The 16,456-nt window shown below is 38.8% G+C and overlaps 2 protein-coding genes across 2 annotated transcripts in view; one reads left to right on the forward strand and one right to left on the reverse strand.

Annotated features, from left to right (window-relative positions):
• The window catches only part of LOC148731466 (uncharacterized), a 424,262-nt gene that overhangs the window by 26,626 nt on the left and 381,180 nt on the right, over positions 1 to 16,456 (reverse strand). The gene's annotated exons all lie outside the window — the stretch shown is intronic.
• On the forward strand, positions 7,618 to 15,482 carry LOC148731468 (uncharacterized). Its single transcript, XM_088761089.1, has 2 exons — positions 7,618 to 10,530; positions 11,111 to 15,482. Exon 2 carries the CDS (start codon positions 11,124 to 11,126, stop codon positions 14,607 to 14,609), a length of 3,486 nt encoding a protein of 1,161 aa, XP_088617215.1. The 5' UTR covers positions 7,618 to 10,530; positions 11,111 to 11,123; the 3' UTR covers positions 14,610 to 15,482.

A 16,456-nucleotide genomic window follows, 5' to 3' on the forward strand; every position in this document is an offset into this window, starting at 1 on the left:
CTCAAAATTCTGCCTCAGAACTTACAATACAATACTTTTTTATAATTTGAGTGTTCCACCTTACATCATCGACAGGAGAGGTGCTTAAAATGAATAGAGTTTCTGTCGTATTAAAAATTCTGATTATGTCACCGTAATTTTGGGGAAAAGATTAGACATGTAGATGACGCAAGGAAAAATCCCCAAATTATTAGTATAAAGTTGAATATGAAATATTTTAAGTCACTCTTTACCTTTAAAAATATTTGAATCAAAGGATCTTTTGTGATATTAAGAATTTGACGGGACTTAAAAAAATCAGAGATGTTTAAGAAACTCAGCGATATTTAACAATTATTCCACCAGCACGCGTTGGATATGAGATGATAGACAGCCAACGAGGCGTGTGGCGCCGAGTTGGCAATTATCATCTCATATCCAACAAACGCGAGTGGAATAATTGTTTTATTAAAACGCCACATTAAATTACTCAATTTTATTACATTTTTTTAGCTCCCTTTCAATTTTAAGCTTATGCGTACGCTTACCATATCGTAGTTTATGGTATATTGGCTCATATACTATAATGACTAAGCCAATGAAAAGTCTTGAATTGCATTATCGAATGATCCAGTTTTTAATAACTAGAGATATCTATAACTTTTGAGGTCATCAGCCTCGAATTCCACACTTATGGCAAGCGAAAGAAGTTTAAAATATGATACAGATCAACGGTTCAAAGCACATTTAAGCGTAATTTTTCTCACTGGGATGATGATGACCAAACATCATAACAAATCAAGTGAATTTAATTAATAGTTGTCAGTAAAACAATTGATATAGCCTGCAGGGTGCAGCTATTTAGAGACGTCATTGATGTGTTTGGTGTCGAAGCCAGATTAGCTTTCGCTTTCGTGTTCACCGGGTGCTTTTTTGATCACGGAGAGCAGCCTCTATTCTTTATCGCAAAAGGAGTACTACTATCTTGCTATGAGGTGTCTGAAAGTTTGACAATGGTAAGATGACTTTATTTCAGTTACACCTAAGGATAACCAAAACTACAACTGCTTTCAAGCGAGGTTAAATTAGTGTAAATTAAACCAAAAAACTATCCGTCCTAAGATGGATGCGACATTCGCTTTGAAAGATTTGACGACTGTTTGGAGCAGAAAGATTAGCCAGCTCAGCAACAACGTGAAGTTTCACCACGCTTTCTTGTCCCATTCTTCAAATATCGTTTTGTGAAAATGTAAGTGATGCTATTTTGATACGCTTCACGATTTTATGACAAGATTTACTGAGTGTATCAACTTATCGGATGAACTCGAATGACTATGGAAAAGAATTCTGATAAAGGCTTGAATAGACTGCGAAAAGTATACTTTCTTTGCCGATAATAATCAAAGTCCTGTTCCCGTTCCGATTTCAAATTTTGCAACTATTATGATCCACCTCAATTGTAATCCTTGAGTGATCACAAGCGAGTTTGTTTCAAGTCTCATCAAGTGAACGAAGCGAACTCCAGCAAAAAATATTTCAACAATACGTGACTTGCTAGGGCTCTTAGTGCAGGTTCCCTCGCAACACTATTCAGATTTTTCATTCGCGCTTTCATCAAGCTAATGGAATCTGCGGTTGTCGTGTCAGTTTTGCGCTTTGTTCTTATTCATGTATGCAGACTACGAGAAGAACGTCCATATTCTCCTTGCGTCGGTTTTTTTTCTTACTTATTCTCTTTCCGATTGCCTAACGCACGCATTGTTTGTTTCAGTGTTTCTATTTGTGTATGTTGGGAGAAACCACTGGCATCGATTTCATGTAAATCACATTTGGAGGTAACTATCACTTAATGATAATGAAAATAATAACTATTATTTTACATATATAGCGCATTACGATGCGCTGTACAATAGTCTATAGGGATGGTATAATAGCTAATGATACATAAGGAACTTTAATATAATGTGGAACAGGGAGGGAGGGGGGGGGTTGGGTAAGCTCCATCTTACCCCCCTTCTCACTTTTTACGCTAAGTAAGGTTATTACAACCACGTTAACGAAGAATTTTCCAGACTCTTTTTAAGCGAGAGAACTTTGAAAACTAATTAAGATTAACGTGTCAAGGCACATCCTAGTGTTGTTTTGCTGCGGACAGATAATGACCAAGAATCAAACCAAAGCGAATTCAATAGTTGTCAGTAAAACAATTGATATAAAACCTGCAGGGTGCAGGTATTTAGGGATGTAGATAATTTGTTTTGCCTCAAGGCCAAAGAAGCTTTCGGTTTCGAGTTCATAGAGTGTTTTGTTGACTAGTTATTGTTGACTGAAAGGAGCCTATATTCTTTATCGCCGATGATAAATCACCACCTCACGAGAAGTTTCCAAAACTTGACAGCAATAAGTACCTTAATTTCACTTGCATGAAAGTTATGAGAAGCAGATAAAACTCTTTTCAAACGAAAAATACTTCCTAGAGTTCCTATATAGGAGGAGAAGGAGCTTCATGAGACCGTAACAAGATGAAATTTGACCGTGATTTCTTCCATCTTCCTTAGCACAAATTCCCATAAATCAGTAGAAATGTTGTTGATGTTATTTTGATATGCTTTGTAATTTCGTAATCTAATATTCTGAGTTCATCAACTCAACAAAAGAACTCCTATGTTTGGTTGGACTCCAAATATCAATGCTTCAAAGCAGGTTGCTTGTTACTTCAAATGGACTTCTTAGCTCAAGTTATAGAAAGTCTTTACCAGTTTTATTTTCAGTTCAAGTTGACTTTTCTTGAACTTTTTGACTTTGACTTTTTTGACTTTTTGACTTCTTGACTTTTCTTCAACGATCAAATTTTGTTTGGGCGAGTGCAACGAAACGTAACCAGGAAAAGTAAACTATTTCTACTTAATTGACGTAACCACAGAAGCCTGCCTTCACTACTTCAGCAAAACAAAAGCAGTTCAAATGGCCCGTTGATATGACGTCATGATCATTTGATTAACGCTTTACAAGTATTGTGCGACCTTCCATATAAAATCTCTCGAAGTGTCTTAAATTTCTTTATGGTCTTCTGGATATATAAGCGTCCTCTGAAGTCAGCCGCGAATTGTTGACACTTAAGGAGAGCGATAGGAGTTAGAACAATAATTTTGATTAATGGGTCAAAGCACATCAAAAGTGTCATTTTGCAGCGCCAGATTATGGACGAAAAACCGCAACAAAGTGGTTTTCAGTCCAAACATTTGCATAGTACCTGCAGGGTGTCGGCTGCTATTTTGGGACGTGATTAACTTGGATTGCGACGAATCTAGATTAGCTTTCGCTTGCGAGTTCCTAAAGTGTTTTGTTGACTTCAGAAAGGAGCCTATATTATTTATGGCAGATGAAGTATTACCACCTCACTAAAATATTTCTATAACTTTGACAACGTTAAGTAAACTTTAATTTACTTACGTAAACGTTACGTGTAGCAGATACAACTTCTTTCAAACGAACAAGAAAGAAAACTTATTCCTTGACTCATCACGGGTTACACAAGCCGAGAAGAGAAAGTAAATAAATTTGCGAATTCTCGCAAAAGAGACATCAAGGAACAGAAAACTGCAGGAACATAGTCGTGGTAGCACTAGATGCAAAACTGCTTTCGCTAGTAGGAATCCAGAGTCGGATTCCCTGAATGTAGCGATGACTTAAAGGCAGCGTGACGTCGATGGACCTCTTAACTTTCGCCAACGAGCAAAGCGCTCCTTCGAAAAAAAAAAAGAACTTGTCAAACTTGTCAAACGCTGCTGTAACAGGTTCGCTTGTCTTTGGAGCCCAAAACAATGAAACTTCCTAAATGACCCTCCCACTCCTAACTCTCTAACCTTACCCAACAAGACAATCTTCTGCTGTTTTATTTCTGATGAGATCACGCGCAGATCAGGTGTAAAAATAGACACTGTGTCATCAGGTATGTTTCGCAATAATCTTTAGTGGCTTTCGGTTTGGTGTCCAGTTCACCTTCAAGAGGAGTCTTGCTTTTTTTCTGGAGAAATATATCGATGCAAAGCTTCAATAGCCCCTAAAATCCTCAAAGAAGTAAGACTAGATCATTTGTAATCTAGATGGAGAAGCAACTAAGTGTCTGTACGTATATAACAAGACTATAGCTCCGTGTACGAACCTTTAAGAGTTTTGTCACAAATCCATGCTCGTGTGCGCGAAGTGTTATACTTAACGGCTCTATGAACGAATTTAGGCCTGCTCCATTTTAAACATTTACCAACAGCTAAGTCGATTTCATTTTGTGGAAAACAATTTGGGAATTTGTCCTTCATTCATTTCGCGAAGTATATATATCTTATTACACGTTTTGTTTTGTAGTATCGCTGAGTATTTTTACTCGTTATTTGTATTTTGACTCGCCCTACGGGCTCGTCAAAATACGGCACAACTCGTAAAAATACTCAGCGATACTACACAACCAAATGTCTAATAATTTATTTATTATCCAACACGCCAAACTGTTACTTCAGCGTGGGCGAGTTTCGCGGATTTTATTTGCGGGGAGTGCGTGACAGAAGTATGCGAAGCGGAACGGAATTGGCGCGTTGTTGTGTCGCTATTTCTCTTTTCTTCATTAATGAAGAAATTTTCTGGTCGTCAAGCTGTTTTTCTTCGTTCGATTCATCTAATGAACTTGGACATATATTTGCTAGCCATTTTGACTCTTTTTCGTCGGAAATATGATTCAAATTGTTCGCCCCTTGCTTATTTATTTTTTTCGTAACCACAATTCAATTCTCGCCCGATGCGAGAAAACCTGTTTAACCGGTACTACAATAGACGAGTACAAATACCGCGTGATATTTGTACTCGTCTATGGCGTTATTTGTACTCGTCTTGGTGTAGTTGGATAATAAAGTCTCTTAACCGGACAGATGTACAGCGATTCTTTATTTGGTGAATGAAAAACCTCATCGCTTATTTCGCTTTGTTTTTTCCTCCGATGTAAATTGGAACGTTTCGATAGCAAGGAAACGGTCTGGAGTCTTTATTCTTCGTGCCAGCCCATCACGATCTAAAACGGCAGTGAAAAGATGATCAGATCAACAATAGTATTTAACAACCTTACTGTGTTCCTCAAGGCACTGAAATAAGTCTCACTGGTAAGTACATTATGTCAGAGCGTAATTTAGTTGTTTCCGTAAAGGGCCAGGACTTGCCACTTATGAAATTTAAACTAAACATCTACCTATCTTTGGACAACAACAAGAGCTACATGTCTTTGCTCTCGAGATTGATCACGAACGAAGATCGTTAAGTTTCTTGCCAATAAGCACGTTAGGTCTGTTTTGAAAATGGGAAGATTTTCGAATGTATGTTGTCTAAGGTAAAACCGTAGAAAGAAATGGACACAGACAACTCCGCAGTCGATTAAGATCTTCTCTGCATCATCGTTTTCCAGACACGTTTCCCCCCTAATTTTCTAACCCTATATACTTTCAGCTGGCTCTAAATTTTTACTATAAAGAAAATGCTGAATGTTTTCGCTGAAGATAACCGGTGAACTGAATACTAAACTGTTCGTTCAAAAATTTTCCTTTCGGTGAAAGGCTCAGTTTAGTGCTTTTATCATTTTTTACTTCATAAATTGTTACAATGCCGTTCGGTAAAGGGACTTTAATCAGAACGTTCTAGAAGAAGACATTCGAATATGGTTGACCTCTGTTCAAGATTACTTACTGACTCCTATTACTTGAAATATCACACCAAACACGAGAGCAGGCGGTAAATCATTCAACGTTTAGTATTCCCCTAATGTTGCCCTTTATCTGCTTTGTATTAATAGAACCGCTTCGAGAATTTCTTGAAAAATTGCCTAAGGGACCGGGGAAGAACTGATGTGCTTTGCTCTACCACTTTTTCATTTTTTGACTTACCTCCTCCAACGTCCCCCATTCCGATGAAATAGTTCTATTTACACGTAACGGATCAGCGCATTTGCTGTTAAAAGACGCGTGTCGTGGGATTATTATTTCAAGGCTAAGGTCACAATAGGTAACACACTGGTTTCACTTTCGTGTTCCTGTTTACGAGTTGAAGGCTGGTTGCGGATGAGCAATTTTAAGTTTCTTGTCTTGTCTGGTTGGAATTTTGACGCCTAAACGAAATTCAGAACCGATTTTAGTAGTTGTTTCAGACAAGAGATATTTACATTCTCTACAGAGGCTTAACTGTGGAGTCTTATCCTTGTTGCTGCTCTGAAAAGGACTTTGACACATTCTCGAACAGAATTTAGATTTGCTCTATAATTTGACTCAACCCCCATTAAGTAGCTCTGCTCATAAACTCAACGGATCAGCGCAGAAATCGCAAGTCTGACGTTTGTGGCTTTAAAGGTGCCATAAAAAATGATGCAATGTCTAGAGATTATTTCTGAAGGTCACAGTATGTAACTAATCAGTTTCACTTTCATGTTCTTGGTTATTAGCTTCTAAATAGCTCATATTGTCCTTGCGTCGGTTTTCTTTCTTACTTATTCTCTTTCCGATTGCGTAGTCTTACGCACGCATTTTTTGTTTCAGTGTTTCTATTTGTGTATGTTGGACAAATCACTGGCATCGATTTCATGTGAATCACATTTGGAGGTAACTATCACTTAATGATAATGATTATAACAACTTTATTATTTTACTTATATAGCGTATTGCGGTGCGGTGTACAATATTCTTTCGGAATGGTATAGAAGCAAATAATACATATGGAATTGTATTTTAATGTGAACAGGGAGGGAGTGGGGATGGGGTAAGCTCAATCTACCCCCCCCCCCCGTCTCACTTCTTCCACGCTAAGTAAGGTTATCGTACCCAACTTAATGACGAATTTTCCAGACTTTTGTAGAGCGAAAGAACTTCGAAAAATAATGAAGGTTAACGTGTCGAGGCACATCCTAGTGTTGTTTGCTGCGGAGAGATGATGGACAAAGAATCAAACCAAAGCAAATTCAATAGTTATCAGTAAAACAATTGATATTAAACTTGCAGAGTGCAGCTATTTAGGGAGGTAGATAAGGTGTTCTGCCTGAAGGCCAAAGAAGTTTTCGCTTTCGCGTTCGTCGAGTGTTTTGTTGACTACAGAAAGCAGCCTATATTCTTTATCGCAGATGATCAATCACCACCAAAAAGTTTCCAAAACTTGACAGGAGCAAGTACCTTAGTTTCATTTGCATGAAATTTATGAGTAGCAGATACAACTCTTTTCAAACGAAAACTACTTCCTAGAATTGCTATATTGGAAGAGAAGGAGCTTCATGAGACCGTAACAAGATGAAATTTAACCGTGATTTCTCCCATCTTCCTTAACGCAAATTCCCTTACATAAGTGAAAATGTTATTGATGTTATTTTGTTATGCTTTGTAATTTCTTTAATCTAATATTCTGAGTTTATCAACTCAACAAAAGAACTTCTATGTTTGGTCGGGCACCGAATATCTTCAATACTCCAAAGCAGGTTGCTTCTTATTTCAAATGGATTTCTTAGCTCAAGCTGAAGAAGGTCTTTACCAGCTCTATTTTCAGTTTAAGTCATCCTTTCATTCCAGTTGATCATTTTTCAACGATCAAAGTTTGTTTGAGTGAGTGTAAAGAAAAGTAACCTGGAAAATACAAACTATTTTCTCTTAACTGACGTAACCCAAAAACCTGTCTTTCTTACTTCAGCAAAACAAAAGCAGTTCAAATGGCCCATTGATATGGCGTCAAAATTATTCGATCATCGCTTTATAAGTATTGTGCGGCCTTCCAATGAAATCTCTCGAAGTCTCTTGTGCTGTCTTGCCTAGAGACGTGATTTATGTGCATTGCGACGAAGCCAGATTAGCTTTCGCATGCGAGTTCCTCAAGTGTTTTGTTGACTACAGAAAGCAGCATATATTCTTTATTGCTGATAAAGTATTATTACCTCACGAAAAGTTTCTAGAACTTTGACAACGTGAAGCAAACTTTAATTCACTTACCTGAAAGTTATGCGTAGCAGATACAACTCGTTTCAAACGAAAAAGAAACAAGCGAACATTGTAGAATACTTATCTTGATACGAAACACGCCGCAGGAGAAGGAGCGTAATACAGAAAACTATTTTAGCAAAAAGATATAATTGCACTGCGACTTCTGCTATCGTCGCTTTAGGTTAGAAAAGAGATGTTTGTGACCTTACGTTCTTTTGATACTCTAACTGATACGATCCATTGTCTAATATGCTGACCGTATCAAATGAAAAAAAGACGGAACTGTTTAGCAGAGTTGACAGTAATTATGAAAAACGCAAGGGGCAAAAAGCAGCGGATTACGGCTTCCACAACTTCATTAAAACTCCAGAAATTTTGCTGGGAGAATCATCCATTTTAAGGACTAGAGGTGGAAGAGATAAGAGGACCTCAAGAGATAAAACTCTGTTTAGTGTTACAGTATACCAGCACTGTAGTGTCACAGTATACCAGCACTGCAGTGCCGCAGTATACCAGCACTGCATTGCCACAGTATACCAGCACTGTAGTGATAGTTCCAGAACTCAGTGAGATAATCCAGCTGCGAACAAACTGCCAAAGCCTTTGAAGCTTTGAGATCTAATGTCCGTGAGATGAAGAAGAAACGAAATAAATAGCCAACAAAACAAGTGTTGTAGAGCGTTTTCAAGGCTCGTTATTTCAAGCATTTTTAGGTTTACCTTTTGTTTTATTAAGTCTCACCTTTTCGCCCCTACGTGCTATTTTGAACTTGGCTCAGCACTTACCGTGCTAGACATTTTAATCCTTTGTTATGGTTGAAGATAACTAGTTTGCTAGGTGGTCATGTTTGAGTTGGTAAAACTGACCTTGAGTTTTACCAACACTGAGCATCCTGTTTTGGAAGTTCCCACGGTTAGCTAGCCCAAACATGTCTGTGATTTTTGTATTTAATACTGGAGCACTCCTTGCTGAAAGTAGTAGAAATAAGCAGTGGAACAAGAGAGAGAATAAAGAAGAAAATTACAGAGTCTCAGTACATCTTGTTAATTTGCCAAGCGAGTGGTAAAACCCCTCAACAAAAGTGCTTTTCGTGAAATGTCTTCTTAAACTTGTTCCAAACGTCAATATTGCATAAAAGAACGCTTATTATGTCAAATATATCTCTTGGCTCAGGCTGGAAAGAATTCTGTCTCTCTACCAACTTTTAACACCGACCCCGTTTTGTCATTTTCACTTATCTTTCATTACAGATCACTTGCCGTGAAAGTAAGCCTTGACTGATAACAGTTACATAAGCCGTGAACAAAAAGTAAATAGATTTGAAAATTCTTGCGAAAGAAACCTCAAGCAACAGAAACCCAGAGCAGATCTGTGGCAGCACTAAATGCAGAAGGCTTCCTTCCGCTGTTAGGAGCCGTCTAGATTGTCGAACAGCATGAGAATTTCTAATATTTATTTACTAATCAGATCAAAGTCGTTCAGATCTCCGTGTTACTTTGCGGTAAGAGGTGATGGATCAGAAATCAAAACAAACTATTCTTAATACTTCTCAAACAAAAGAAAAATAGATGACATGTTGCCATGCATCTGTTCAATAATAGATGACAAAAGTGTCACGTGAGGCACAGCAGAGTGTGTCACTGATGTTCTTACTATTTTGACGTCTTCTGTGATCTATTACTAAACAGACCCACGGCATCATGGATGATCTATTATTCAATTTATTATTACTTATATAGCGCAAAATACATGTGGATATGATCTAATGCGCTAGAATTCTGATTGTTTTATATGATAAATGCGTCTGTCCTCCAGTCGATCATTGGTAAGAACCAATCACAATGCCAGCGTTATTTAGCTTATGATACATAAAACACCGGATATGCTGCTGTGTGCAGCTTTAAATGCATGTGATTCTTAACTATTCAACCTTTGAACGCAGACAGTTTAAGTATTCCAAAGGTTTCCCAAACTTCCAGAACGGTATGTATTATCTAAGTTACTGATTCAAGTGAGTTCCAGATAACTTTTTTCTCTGAATTTGGTTTTGTTATCGATCTATAGAATCAGAGTGATAATTTCCATTCGTGAAGAAACCTCAGTTCACGAGTTGACGTAAATTAAAGTTAACCGTCACGTGTGGTGTGTATCATTTTATAAAGTACGCTGGGAATTTATTTCGGCTCAGGTTGGCAAAGTTCTCTAGTATTTATCTAAGAGTGATGGCTGGTTTTTACTTAACGCTATCATACTTGAATGAAGTGAGAAGCGATTCTTTATTGATCACTAGAAAGTGAGCTGAGAGAATGGAATTCAATGTTAAGAGACCTTATTAAGTAAGATTATCAAAACTAATTACCTCGGACGCAAAAAAGATAAACTGAGAAGACGGAAAAAAATTCGTATAGCTTAGAAATTATTGACTTTGACCATCAGTTCTCAGACTTAGACAGTATTCCCGATGCTTTAAACATTTTCTTTATTATAGGAAAATTCTTTACCTGACGAGGGACTCGTGCGGTATCAGTTTTTGCAGGAAAGTTAACGCGGAATTGACGAGGTAAGTGATCGATTTTCCTTAAGTCGCATATTTGAACAAAAATTAGTAAAATCAGAGTTAACTTCGTTTGCTTCTTCGGATGAGTCAAAAAAATAAAGGCTGATAGTTTCTAAAGAAACTGTTTGGGGCTGCGTCGGTGGGGGTAACGAAATAATTTGAATATATCAACAAAGTTGAAATGGTAAATTGGCCACTGTTACGATTATAAAAGCTGACGTTTCGAGCGTTAGCCCTTCGCTCCGACGAAGAGCTAACGCTCGAAACGTCAGCTTTTATAATCGTAACGGTGGCCAATTTACCATTTCAACTTTGTTGATACATTCAAATTAAATTGAGAAAAAAAATGATGTGAAGTTGTTAAAAAGTAGCCTTGATTCTTTGCTGCTCAATTTTCCTTCATATCCCTAGTCCTGGCGTCAATTTAGCTCCACCCTGTGAATAAAGGAAATTGACTTCATTGTTTCTGACACGCCCCTTTCCTAAAAAAAACATGTCTAAGCGCGTATTGCTAGATCTTGACACATATACTATTTGCAAAGACAACCCTGATGCCCATTAACAAAACTTTGGTTTTGCGCAGGTTCAAACAAGAAATGGCCGCTGCATTTGAATACACGGAAGAGCAGCTAAATTACTTCAGGATTTGTTACGTTGTCACTGATATTATAACAGAGGGTCTGCGAACAATCTTTAAACAAGAATGGGACAGTCGCCACAAGACAAGACTAGGAGAATGGAAAGATCAACCTAAAAATGGACTGGACTTTTGGAATGGGGAGTCCCTAAAGAACAGAAGGAAAAACGCACGGCTGTTATCAACCATGAAAAATGGCGATAGAGCTAAATGGGATTGTACCATGCTCTTTTACGCTATTCTTTTTTCAGACTGTATCCACGGTCTCAATTCAGTGGTTCGATCAAACATAGATGATATAAGAAATATTCGGAATGAAATCGCACATGACGAAGCAGGCCAACTCTCTGACGGAGATTTCAATATTGTTATATCGCGGGTGAAAACTGCATTCGTCGCCCTCGGTCTTCCCACATTAAAAATCAATGAAGTCCAAAATCAAACAGCCTTGCCCACAGAGGAGTTAAGTAAAGTTTTAAGGGAGGTTAACGACCTGAGACAAAAACTTAAAGAGAAGGAAAAGGAACTTAAAGGAAAAGAAAAAGAACTTCAAGAGAAAGAAAAGGTACTTCAAGTAAAAGAAGAACAGAGGCTTGCCTTGCAAGAACAGTTACACGCAGATGTCTCTCCATTTTGCATTCTCCCTCCTAAACCAACACACCTCATCGCTGCTCGAGAATCTGAAGTTGATGAAATTATGCGAAACCTGCAAACATTAAAACGCACCGATGATGGGATGAGCATACTGTATTTGTCAGGAAATCCAGGAAGTGGCAAATCTCAGCTGGCCCGTTTAGCAGCCAAGCGATTCTACGACGAAGTCAAAGAAACACCTTCCGCAGCTTCATTTGTCATGACACTGAATGCTGAAAGCCCAGAAACAATTTTGAACTCGTATGTCGATTTTGCTCAACATTGCAAATGTCCCGGATATGAAATAACAAACACTTACGGCTCGAAGGATTTGAACACAGACGACAAGATTTCATATCTCAAGTCCCTAATAAGTGCAAAAATTAAGCATTACACTTCATGGCTGGTGGTAGTTGATAATGGGAACTCTCTTTCAAGCGGTCATTTGCCTGATGCAGGAAACGAGGTGTGGGCAAGGGGCCAGATGCTAATAACAACGCAGGGCACTGCGTCTATGCCGTTAACAAGCTCTTCCGTACAAAACCTTTCCGTCAGCGCAGGAATGCAACCTAACGACGCATGCTCTTTGCTGAGCATTCTTTCTGATATCCCAATTAATGACATAGAGAAAGAAGTTGCTAAGGTATTAGACTACCAGCCACTTGCCCTAGCGGCTGCAGCCACGTATGTGCGACAAGTTCGTCAGAGTAAGGTATCCTCGAAGTTTGGCTGGAGCGACTACCTGAAGAAATTGGAAGAGGGGAAACGAAGTAATACTGAAATCAGACTTGCTGAGAGCAATCCAAGCTATCCAAACTCCATGACCAAAGTAATAACACTCGCTGTCGAAAAGGCGATGGCGGACGATATAATTTTCCGTCACATCTTCAATTTTCTCTCTGTGTGTGCATTACAGCCGATCCTTGAAGAAGCTGTTATCGAGTACATCAGAGCAGTAGATGAAGATTTTGAAGATGAAGATATGATGAGAATGAGAATGAATCAATGTTCATTATTGCTGATTGAAGAAAAAGAAGAAGAGGAAGAAGAGGAGGAAGAAGAAGAGAAAGAAGAAGAGGAAGAAGAAGAGGAAAAAGAAAAAGTGAGTGGTGTCTATATTCGAGCTCATGGTATTGTTCACGATGTTATTAAATCTGCGACGAAAGATTGGACAAAGGATGAAGTTTACGAAGTGGTACATGGGGCTGTAATGTCATTCTCAAAATTCGAAAAATTAGCTTCTATTGATGTGGGAACAAAATTAGCTCCCCATTTAAAGATGTTAAGCTTAAAACTTGAACATGTGGTAATTAGAAGAGAAAAGCCAGAATTCTCCGAAAGAGCACTTAAGTCTTTGAGTTCTTACCCTGGTGGCCTTTGCACCCTCGGTGACATGTGCCATGACCACAGTGAGTTGGGAGCAGCGATAGTCTTTTATAAATTGCAGTTAAAAATGATTGAATCAAGTCACGAAGGAGAGGACCTGAAAAAAGCAGCATGTTACAGCAACTTGGGTATTGTACATAGTGAGCTGGGCAAAACAGACCAAGCAGAAGACTACTATAATCATGCACTGGAGATTGAGCTGAAGAAGCTGGGACCTGATCATATTGATGTTGCAGCCTCTTACAACAATCTGGGTACTTTACACAGTGACCTGGGCGAAACAGATCAAGCAAAAGACTACTATAAGCGTGCACTGGAGATTCGTCTGCAGAAGCTTGGACCTGATCATGTTGATGTTGCAACCTCTTACAACAATCTGGGTATTTTACACAACGTGCGAGGCGAAACAGATCAAGCAAAAGACTACTATAAGCGTGCACTGGAGATTCGTCTGAAGAAGGTGGGACCTGATCATGTTAAGGTTGCAGCCTCTTACAACAATCTGGGTAGTTTACACAGTGATCTGGGCGAGACAGATCAAGCAAAAGACTACTATAAGCGTGCACTGGAGATTCGTCTGAAGAAGCTTGGACCTGATCATGTTGATGTTGCAGCCTCTTACAACAATCTGGGTAATTTACACAAAGCGCTGGGCGAGACAGATCAAGCAAAAGACTACCACAAGCGTGCACTGGAGATTCGTCTGAAGAAGCTAGGACCTGATCATGTTGATGTCGCAGCCTCTTACAACAATCTGGGTATGTTACACAGTGACCTGGGCGAAACAGATCAAGCAAAAGACTACTATAAGCGTGCACTGGAGATTCGTCTGAAGAAGCTTGGACCTGATCATGTTGATGTTGCAGCCTCTTACAACAATCTGGGTAATTTACACAAAGCGCTGGGCGAAACAGATCAAGCAAAAGACTACCATAAGCGTGCACTGGAGATTCGTCTGAAGAAGCTGGGACCTGATCATGTTAAGGTTGCAGCCTCTTACAACAATCTGGGTATTTTACACAAAGCGCTGGGCGAAGCAGATCAAGCAAAAGACTACTATAAGCGTGCACTGGTGATTCGTCTGAAGAAGCTTGGACCTGATCATGTTGATATTGCAGCCTCTTACAACAATCTGGGTAATTTACACAAAGCGCTGGGCGAAACAGATCAAGCAAAAGACTACCATAAGCGTGCACTGGAGATTCGTCGGAAGAAGCTAGGACCTGATCATGTTGATGTTGCAGCCTCTTACAAGAATCTGGGTAATTTGCACAGTGACCTGGGCGAACTCCAAGAGGCCAAGCATTGTCTTGATCGTGCACTGGTAATTTTTATTTCGAGATACGGTCAAGATCATGTTAGGGTACGAGAGGTCAGGAGGAACTTCTCTCGGCTACAACAGAAAAGGGGATGCGTCGTGAATTAAGGTTTAAGCTGCTTTGAAAAGAAGAAAAGATGGACTTGTAGATAGTCTAGAAACTGGGCTAATTTATAAACGTTGAAGGCCCTTAATTCTTTTTAGACGTTGCTGTCCCTTTGCTGGAGAAGTTTCGCCAGAATCTAGACCGTTTTGATATTTTCGTTATATTTGATATCATTCGAGCTTCTTCTATCCTGATCTGCAAACTCTGTGATGGGAGACAGTTTAAAGACGTTTCCTTGCTTGAAGTCCCACGTTCCAGGACAAAATCGTTTATGAGTCGCCATATAGTGCTGCTTTTTCTGAATTATGACTTTTGATTGATTGGCTTGTGTACATATCACTCTCTTCTTATCAGCAACGTATATTTATAAAGTAAAAGATAGCCTGGTGGTTTCGTTATGTTTTATTTTTGATGGAACTTAAACTAAAAACAGGCTCCTCCTGTAAGAAGGAGTATAATTGACAAGGTTTCCAAATGAATAGCTCAGGACTTAATAGCACTATAGATCTCAGTCTGAGAAGTTTCAAAGTATTGTAAAAGATTAAGAGACTCCTTGTGATATTACCTTAGAATTTGAAATTTCGTTGAAGTGGAGACATAAACGCTTTATCTATTATCTTCCCATACATTCTTAGATGAATGTCGCGCGTTAACTACAGAGTGTACGAGGAGCTTCGTTTAATCGGGATGATTAGGTCTAGTAATGGTTGATTTCGACTCAGTGCATCTCAGGATCTTTAGAATAATGACGGACTATATATACATTAGCCTTTTGTGAGAGCTTACATAAGTTTATATATTTGTTTGCGGTCAAATGTGAGATCGTAAGAGATGATGTTTTTTTCAAATACACGGACATGTTTTTGCATCAAATAGATACTTGTGTGGTTATTATCTTTCGATTTTACTTTTGGAGCGTGCAGTGGCCCCTCCCTACCCAGATTATTCAAGCATGATTTGTTTTAGCGTCACTCCTTTGGCAAGCTCGTTATCTTCTTTTTTATTATACTGGGTGAAACCCGAAGCGAGTGCCAAACGTTAGCAGCGGCTTCAGTTGTGTATCCCTGGCGCTTGTTCCATTTTTTGTCCCCCTTCCCCGGGCCAAAAATCTTTATGTACATCTTTGGTTTATATCCGTTGGTGAGGTTGCAGTGTACGTCGTTCCCTCCGGTTTGATGACTCTGTTTATGACGTAGACAAGTCACATGGACTTTTGTTCCATCTTAAAACAGGCAACGTATGTGTTTTCTGAAGCTTTCGATTGCAATGTTCTTGACCTTTTTCATTTTCAATTGTGAACATTTGTGAATAGTCGGTAGTTCACATTTTGGTAAATGTTTATCCCACCTACTTGTCCGGCACAAAATTAGCCGTCATCCCTGCAACAATAGCTTCACAAATCATTGATAAGGTACATGTCATCGGTGCCATGAGGTAATTTTTATGAAGCAGAATACAAATTAACATTTGAATCAGTGTCCGAACGATTAATATATCGTGTTTCGATGAATCGTTGTGGAAATTTTGGTGAAAAGTAGAAAACGTTTTTCAAAGCACTTTGAATGGATAATTAATGGCTAGTGTTTCGAGACAAGGGCTACTTGAATTTAAACTGATAAGAACGTCTTGGGCTGAGATTCGATGGCCCGAAAATGTAGGCAAGGTAAATCATAGATCACGAATTATGCATGAACCCAAGAGGAACATAAATGGTTTAAATGGAGGCTTGTTTTAAACAATAACAAGGCGACACCACAACATCGGGAGCTACATTCCCTACACTTTGCGAAAAGTCATGAGCTACTTAAACGTGCACCTGCTCTTTTGTACAGAGAAGATGCAGCAGACG

Source organism: Stylophora pistillata, chromosome 5 (genome assembly GCF_964205215.1).
Source record: "Stylophora pistillata chromosome 5, jaStyPist1.2, whole genome shotgun sequence".
Taxonomy (NCBI): Eukaryota; Metazoa; Cnidaria; class Anthozoa; order Scleractinia; family Pocilloporidae; genus Stylophora; species Stylophora pistillata.